Source organism: Nanorana parkeri, unplaced genomic scaffold (genome assembly GCF_000935625.1).
Source record: "Nanorana parkeri isolate BGI_ZX_2015 unplaced genomic scaffold, ASM93562v1 scaffold166, whole genome shotgun sequence".
In the NCBI taxonomy this organism is placed as follows: domain Eukaryota; kingdom Metazoa; phylum Chordata; class Amphibia; order Anura; family Dicroglossidae; genus Nanorana; species Nanorana parkeri.
The window spans coordinates 956,816-965,497 of record NW_017306434.1 but is presented as its reverse complement, the minus strand read 5'-3'; the positions used below and the strand labels follow the sequence as shown (position 1 = coordinate 965,497).

Below are 8,682 nucleotides of genomic sequence, written 5' to 3'. Positions count from 1 at the left end.
CAGAAGCAGGAAAAGACATTTAAAGACATCCACCGGCCTTCAAGCGCGAGCCGTCCAGCTGTTAAATTATAATAGGCGGACAGCAAGCGGTTAAGGAGAACGTATAAATCTACAAACCCACCTACAACAAAAAGGTAGAATAAGATTATATATTTTTTTAAAAGACACACAATGACACCGAAAGAGAAATATTCACCCTTTACTGGTAAAAGTAAATCATTTACATGTATATACAAAAAGGTTCAGCTATGAAAGTAGCGATCAGCAAGTGAGGTATTCGGTCCACAATAAAAGCAATGCTCAGTTTATCTTCATTTCAACCCATAAAGTCACAGAAGAACATTCAAGAGAAGATACCGCAATAAAATTTCACTGGTCAGCTCGACCTCAGGGTCTGTGATGTCACCATTAGTCCTGGATGCCGCATTTCAGATTGGCCGGGACGGCAACATCTGAGCAAAAAGAAAAAAAAAACAAGGAACACATTGTAGAAGGTGCATACAATGAAAAGTAAAGTGAAATTCCGCATACAACTGACATACATATTGGTGAACCGGGAAAGTGTTAGTTTGTTCTAAATGACCGCTAATCTCATGACGCCACCATGTGGTTGAATTGTGTTATTACAATACGGCAAAACTTTTCCGGCTTAGCACAATGCCTGAAGACAATTGTATCTGCCAGGTAGTGATTACGCCGGCCCCTACTTGCCAGATAAGTTTCTTAGGGATTTGGTAATATCTCCTCATTTTGTAGAGATTTTATCTTATCTACTCCCCGGGAGAGAAAGTGTAGGGAAATCTCCCCAATGGGACGGCAAGAAAAACTCGACTGACAGCATTTTGAATCCTTCCCTTATCAAAATCTAAAAAAAAAAATGGCTATGCATACACTTTAAATTTCCTACATAACATGTATGGGTAGGCAATGATGCATTGCAAGTCCCATGACTTTTATGTAAGCTTCGTATAGAACAGGAGTTGGCAATCTCAGCACTCCAGCTGTTGTGGAACTACAAGCCCCATGATGCATTGCAAGAGCGACAACCACACGCATGACTCCCAGAGGCATGAGCATGATGGGATTTGTACTTTCACTACAGTTGGAGTACCGAGGTTGTGTTCTATCGAAAGGTCTGACTTGTCGAGTTCTCTGACTGGTGACATCACATCCGGTGACTGCCAGGAGGACATCTATACCAGATGGAGCTAGTGCGCATGGCCATGGAATCCTTTTCGAAATCTCTAACTATTGCCACTGCGCCTGCGTGGCGCCATCAAATTCTATAACCACACTCGGCACTGCTATTGGCTTCTATAACGTAGAACAAATATAGCTTTGTACTACAGGTGAAACTCGAATAATTAGAATATCGTGCAAAGTTCATTTATTTCACTAATGCAACTTAAAAGGTGAAACTAATATATGAGATAGACTCATTACATGCAAAGCAAGATAATTCAAGCCGTGATTTGTCATAATTGTGATGATTATGGCTTACAGCTCGTGAAAACCCCAAGAACCCCAAATCCACAACCTCAAAAAAGTAGATTATTACATGCAATCAATAAAACAAGGATTGTACATAGAACAATATCGACCTCTGAAAAGTACAAGCATGCATATGTACTCAGTACTTGGTTTGGGCCCCTTTTGCAGCACTTACTGCAATTACTTTTGCACAATATTCTAATTATTCGAGTTTCACCTGTAGGTTATAGAATCCGATGAGCTTATAGTCACAGTCACAACCGCGCCTGCGCGGCTATAGGCTCTTATAACCTACGGCAAATATAACTTTGTACTAGGGCTGTTACTGATTACAATTTTCGTGTTCGATTAATCGAAAATGTCTCTATAATGACTTTGTATTACTAGTACTTTCATGAGGACAGTAATTAAAACAGCCTTCTATCATACAGGGAACTACAAGTCCCAGCTGAACTGCCGACTTGTAGTTTCCTAGTAGTACAATGACATTATAGAACATGGAATAGAATATAGTCAGTTTCAGCCATATTCTATTCCATGTTCTATAGATTGAGCAGGGTGCTGTAAAAAAAACAAAACATACCAGCGTGGGGGGACAGCGGCCGGGAACATCGAGGTGGGTCTCTGTATCAGGTGGCTGCTGCTGGGTCCTCACAGCTGAGGTAACGAAGGGAAGGGGGAGGAGTCCGGTGACATCACGGACATCGACGTCAACGGACTCCTCCCTCCTTCCCTTCGTTACCCAACACGGTCAACTACATCACCCGACTCCTCCCCCCTTCCCTTCGTTAACCGACAGAGCCACTGGGGAAGGGGGGAGGAGTCCGGTGACGTCGATGTCCGTGACGTCACCGGATCTCCGACGGAAGCCGGCGGAGAGGTGAGTACTTTCATCGATCAAGAAGATTAACGATTAATCGAGAAATTAATCGTTAATTTGCACAGCCCTACTTTGTACTAGGTTATAGAATCCGATGAGCCGATAGCAGCGCAGGCGCAGTGTCAATAGTTATAGAATTCAGCAACAATTCCATGGCCATGCGCACTAGCTCTATCTGGTGTAGATCTCCTACTGGCACTCACCGGATGCCACATCACCAGTTGGAGAGCTCTTCAAGTTGGAACTTTCCATAGAATAGTTGCCTACCCCTGCGGAAGTGATAACACATTGAACCACAGTGACATCTTGCGGTAGGTGCTAGTATTGCACATACAACACAAATTGTTCCGTGTTGGCAGAGGACCCTTTAGAGAAATCCGGGCATTTTAAAAATGTTCCTTTACAGTGGGGCTACCCCTGCACTGCAAGGGTTAAGTGCTCTTTTTTCTCTAGGCGATGGAATAAAGAAGATACACTCACCTGAGTCCTGCGTCTGTCAGCACTCCCTTCTCTCCCCACTGCGCTCTGGCTGTGGAATGTCTCTCGGTGTCCTCATGTCTAATGCAAGTCAATGGACCTGCATTAAATGTGATGACGTCAGCAGTCCTTAGAGCGCCAGAGTCCGGCGGGGGGGAGGGGGGGGGGAGAAGACGATGCAGAGATCAGTCTAGCAGGAGCCAGCCGGACCGAGGATCAGGTGAGTAAATCTACTTTGAGTCCCTTAGACAAAACGAGCACTTAACCCTTGCAGTATAGGGGTAGCCCCAATGCAAGGTTAAGTTTTTGATTTTCCTGGAGTTCTTCTTTAAAGTGAACCTGCGCCCAGACTATAAATCACTAAAGTATTTATATATTCTGAATAAGCAGTAAAATCACTTTAACACAAGTCCCCATTCACCCCTCTAGCTGCAGGCTTTCTGGAGAAAATCCTCTTCAAATGTCACAACAGAAGCAATGAAATATCCCGATTACTTTCTATTGCTGCGGAATCTTGTCAGGCTTCCAGCCCTCTAATGTGAGTGAGTTCCAGACCTTATCCCCTCTTACTGTAAGGAACCCTCTTCGCTCCTTGTGCTGGAATTTTTTCTCCACCAACTTTAGGTGGTGGCCTCTAGTCTTTGTAATGGAGTTAATCTCAAACAGTTTGTTGCCGATGTTGCTGTCACCATTGAACATCTTGTACATGAAAATCATATCCCCCCTTAATCTCCTTAATTCCAGCGTAAACATGTTTAAGGTCAGAAGCCTTGTCTCATAGCTCTGGTCCTCCATTCCCCTAATTAGTTTTGTTACCCTCCGCTGGACTCTCTCCAGTTCAAGGACATCCCTTCTCAGTACCGGCGACCAAAACTGGACCGCGTACTCCAGATGAGGCCGAACTAACGATCTATATAGAGGCACAATTATAGACTTGTCCGTGCAATACATCCCCTTCCTAATACAGGACAAGACCCTGCTAGCTTTGTTTACCGCAGCCTGGCACTGCAAGCTACCATTCAGTTTGTGGTCTACAATGACCCCCAAATCTTTTTCTATTTCTGACTTCCCTAGCAGCATACCCATGAGGGTATAACCCATTTGTTTATTTTTATGTCCAAAGTGCATTACTTTGCATTTATCGACATTAAACCTCATCTGCCATAGTATTGCCCACTCCCCTATTTTATCCAGGTCCTCCTGCAATGTTACATTGTCACGATCAGTTTCTAATACCCTCCCTATTTTTGTATCGTCCGCAAACACGGAAACATGATCTTTGAAAATGAATTATTGTGAATTGTGATCTTTGAAAATGAATTACTTCACAGTACAAGCAGCTAGAGAGGTCAGTGAGGACTAGTTTTGAAGCACTTCACTGCTTGTTAGGAATATTTAAACACCTAATAGTCTTAGCACATGTGCACTTTGACCATGGCACGTCTCATGATCACTAAAACCTTCATCACTAGAGGAACCAATGTGTCTATGCTGGTGTGAGCCTGAATTATGGCAAGGTTGAACCCTTTAGTTGCCGGTGCCATATCCCTTACAGCGCTGGCTTAGGGCTCCTGTAAAGCAGACTCCCGGCGGCACTCTGTTTAAAGCTGACTAGGCTTTCCACTGGAAGCGACTCTGGCGGTTGAGCTGCCACCAGATCTCCTCCATGGGCCGGTGATACCTGCCTGATACCCCCCGCATTGTTTGCTAGGCTCCACTGCCCCTCCCGCAGGCTTAGGACCAGCATTACGCAAGGTCAGCGGGTAGCAGGGAGAGAGACCAGCAAACATCTGTTCACCAACCCCTCCCTACTGATTGTAACCAGAAGTGCATCACTTCCAGATTATGAGCTGTCATTCCCTGGCTAGAGAAGCCAGGAAGAAGATATTCAAGCACAATCTGCGCTCGATCAGCTTCAATTAAGTGCAAAGGTGACATCAGAGGTCTAACAGACCCCTAAAGTCACCTTAAAGAGGTCCTGTCACCTCCAGGCTTGTGAGCTGCCCTTTGTGATAAGTAATTTTCAGGACTAAAAATGCAGTTTAGAACATGTGCAACAACGTTGCTGGCAGCGAAAGGGTTAAAAGATGATCCTCGACGAGCCCGGGTAGGTCAGCGATGCCAGTACAAATGGGCTTTATGCAGCAGTGGAATGCCTGAGCTTGCTCTCACCTATCTGGGCCGGTCTGGCCAGGTTCAGGTTATTCATGATCTTGACGAATTCAGCCTCGCTCTTGGTCAGTCGGGGGTTCAGTCTTTTCTCCTCCCCCACTGTGGTCACCGTCTGACCTGTAAGAAGAAGAAAGTAAATTAGAAGCTGCTTCCGCAACCAATGGCTGTACGGCTTTCGCCATCTTTAAGTGGACCTGTCACAAAATCAATGCCCGTCCCCTGAAAACCATCAGGTCTACCACCTGCAGTGATCACCTCCTGGACCCACCAATCAGGGACAGCCCTCCGGTCTGTGATGTCAGGCCCACCAATCAGGGACAGGCCTCAGGTCTGTGATGTCAGGCCCACCAATCAGGGACAGGCCTCCGGTTTGTGATGTCAGGCCCTTCTCCTCCTGGCCAGCCCTACCAATTATGGACAGGCCTCTGTGATGTCAGGTCCTTCTCCTTCTGGACAAGCCCACCAATCAGAAACAGGCCTCCAGTCTGTGATGTCAGACCCTTCTTTACCTGGACATGCCCACCAATCAGAAACAGGCCTCAGGTCTTTGATGTCAGGCCCTTCTCTTCCTAGGCAGCCCCACCAATCAGGGACAGGTCTCCAGTCTGTGATGTCAGGTCCTTCTGCTCCTGGATAAGCCCAACAATCAGGGACAGGTCTCCAGTCTGTGATGTCAGGTGCTACTGCCCCTAGACAGCCCCACCAATCAGGGACAGGTCTCCAGTCTGTGATGTCAGGTGCTTCTGCCCCTGGACAGCCCCACCAATCAGGAACAGGCCTCGGGTCTGTGATGTCAGGCCCTTCTCTTCCTAGGCAGCCTCACCAATCAGTGACAGGTCTCCAGTCTGTGATGTCAGGTCCTTCTGCTCCTGGACAAGCCCACCAATCAGGGACAGGCCTCCAGTCTGTGATGTCAGGCGCTTCTTCTTACCATGCCATGCAAAATTAAAGCTGAATTCCAGGTAAAGGTTAATGCAGCTTTGTAACTAATACATCATATATACAGGTAAAACAGCTCTGACTAGTCTGACTTTTTCAAGGTTCATCAGTGCAGGACGGTTGCCTTTTGGATGCATTCGTAACTCTGTAACCTGCAAATGACAATGAAATGCATGCATACGTCTACAGAAGTAGGTACCAAAAAAATCCAGACTCACCTGTGTAGTCATGAGCCGGGTACAAGAAGCAGCTGTCAGGCAGACTTAGAATTTTGCTGTGTACAGAATTATACAGAGTGTTTGGGCAACCTGCGGACACAACACATTGGGAGATGAACGGGTGCAGAGGCCATAATGGACTTAAAGCTGAAGTTTAATCTGCTTATATTATGCCTGCCCTGCTTCCTGACCTACCTTGCTGGAAGTCCGTGCGGCCGCAGCCTCGGATGAGCAGAGCATCCCCAGTGAAGGCCATGCTTTTATCATTCAGCACATAGGTAAGGCAGCCGTCAGTGTGGCCTGGGGTGGACCGAGCCTCCAGGGACTGCAAGGGAAGGAGAACATGTAAAAGCATTTTTCACATTGGCTTCAAGTAAGCACATATATTTAGAACAGCCACTAGATGGCAGTGCAGAGCAAAGCAGGGGTAGGCAATGTTCGGCACTGCAGCTGTGGTGAAACTACAACTCCCTTCATGCCTCTGCCAGAGTCTTGCAATGCATCATGGGACTTGTAGTTCCACAACAGCTGGGGTGCCAAGGTTGCCTACCCCTGCAGCAGTGAGAAGTTGTTGTCTGGTATTTCAAAGTATTAATAAGGTCATCACCCCTTCCCCCTGTTAGCAGGCTCTCAGCATTAGAAGGAGCATCGGAACGCTAATGAGGTCATCACTCCTTTTGTAAAGCGCTGCGCAAACTGTTGGCGCTATATAAAAATACTATGTAATAATAATAATAATAATCAGAACACTAATGAGGTCATCACTCCTCCCCCTGTTATCAGGCTCCCAGCATTAGAAGGAGCATCAGAACACTAATGAGGTCATTACTCCTCCCCCTGTTATCAGGCTCCCAGCATTAGAAGGAGCATCAGAACACTAATGAGGTCATTACTCCTCCCCCTGTTAGAAGGCTTCTAGCGTTAGAAGGAGCATTGGCATGCCAATGAGGTTATCACTTTTTCCTCCTGTTAGCAGGCTCCCAGCGTTAAACTGAGCACAGGCACATGCTGAGGTCATCACTCCTCCCCCTGTTAGCAAGCTGCCAGCATTAGAAGGAGCATCGGTACACTAATGAGGTCATCACTCCTTCTCCTGGTAGCAAGCTTCCAGCGTTAGACTAAACACAGGAATACTAATGAGGTTATCACCCCTTCTCCCTGTTAGCAAGCTTCCAGTGTTAGAAGGAGCATTGGCACAATAATGAGGCCATCAGTCCTTCCCCCTGCTAGTAGGCTCCCGGTGTTAGAAGGAGCATCAGCACGCTAATGAGGTCATCACTCCTCCCCCTGCTAGCAGGCTCCCAGTGTTAGAAGGAGCATCAGCACGCTAATGAGGTCATTACCCTTTCCCCGTTAGCAAGCTTCCAGTGTTAGACGGAGTATCGGCACACCTATGAGGTCATCACTCCTCCCCCTGCTAGCAGGCTCCCAGCGTTAGGAGCATTGGCACGCTGAGGTCATCACTCTTCCCCCTGTTAGCAAGCTTCCAGCGTTAGAGTGGGCACACCGATTAATGCAGCAGTGCCTCACAGTGCTGCCCCTCCTTCTAGCCTAAGTCGCACCCTGCGGGAGGTTAAAAGGAAGTGAATATAAAGTCAGAATCACTCACTAATACTGGCTCATGATGACCAAAGGACAATCTTTAACTCCCTCCCTGCCAGTCCACTTTTGTTCAGCTTTATCAGCTTTTGATTGAATCCCTTTTATAACATTCGATACTCACAAACTTCCCAAACTCGATGACATCGCCCTCCTGGATGTGCACGTCAGCGAGGGCCCCGCTGTCCTTGGAAATTACGCTTTTACAACCGGGCAGCAGCTTTTTCAGGGCTCCGGTGCCGGTAATGTGATCGGCGTGGCAGTGAGTGTTGGCTGGAGGAACACAAACACACATACAGAGGTCAGCCGAAAATATAAAAGGAGGATCTCAGATGGCAGATGATATCAGCGCCGCTCTCCGCATTATAATACTGGGACTGAAGGGCACTGTGGGGACGCCCAGGCAAGGGGCAGACCCATGACACCTTGCACTCACAGTATATCCTCAGTCTTCTAGGCTTAAAGAAGCTGGGCATCATTCAAACTGGAAGACTGAGGACATCTTGTGGAGATAAAGAGGTACTGCAGGGTTCAACCAGAGCAAGTCGGGTCTTCTAAGAGCTGGTCGGGTGGCAGAGAAGGCCAGTCCCCGAAGTGTCTGTCCGGCAGTGGAGGAGGCCAGGGACCAAACAGCACTGGTTCAGCGATGGAAAAGGCCAGGTCCAGCAGCAGGCGGCTCAAGCTGACAGCCGATGTCATCAGGAGGCAGGCTGGGGAGCTGCAGGTAAGAGGGTCACATTGCGCTACTAAAGGGACCCTACAGAGCCAGCATAGATTCTGTACAGCCCATCTGAGAGTCTCAGGTGGGCTCTGCAGGGTTTCAGGAGGGCTGTGCAGGATCTGTGTTGGGCTTTGCAGGATCTGTGGTGGGGGTCTCGGGGGGGGGGGGAAGCGGTGACGAAGCGG

At 47.6% G+C, this 8,682-nt stretch overlaps 1 protein-coding gene across 1 annotated transcript in view; it reads right to left on the bottom strand.

Annotated features, from left to right (window-relative positions):
* Positions 1 to 388: 388 nt before the first annotated feature.
* The window catches only part of ETHE1 (ETHE1, persulfide dioxygenase), a 13,346-nt gene continuing 5,052 nt past the window's right edge, over positions 389 to 8,682 (bottom strand). Inside the window, exons 3-7 of the mRNA XM_018554625.1 lie at positions 7,901 to 8,049; positions 6,373 to 6,502; positions 6,178 to 6,267; positions 5,021 to 5,137; positions 389 to 452 (exon numbers count right to left, since the gene is read on the bottom strand). Coding sequence (XP_018410127.1) covers positions 409 to 452; positions 5,021 to 5,137; positions 6,178 to 6,267; positions 6,373 to 6,502; positions 7,901 to 8,049 — 530 coding nt within the window. The 3' untranslated portion in view covers positions 389 to 408. The remainder of the gene's footprint in view (positions 453 to 5,020; positions 5,138 to 6,177; positions 6,268 to 6,372; positions 6,503 to 7,900; positions 8,050 to 8,682) is intronic.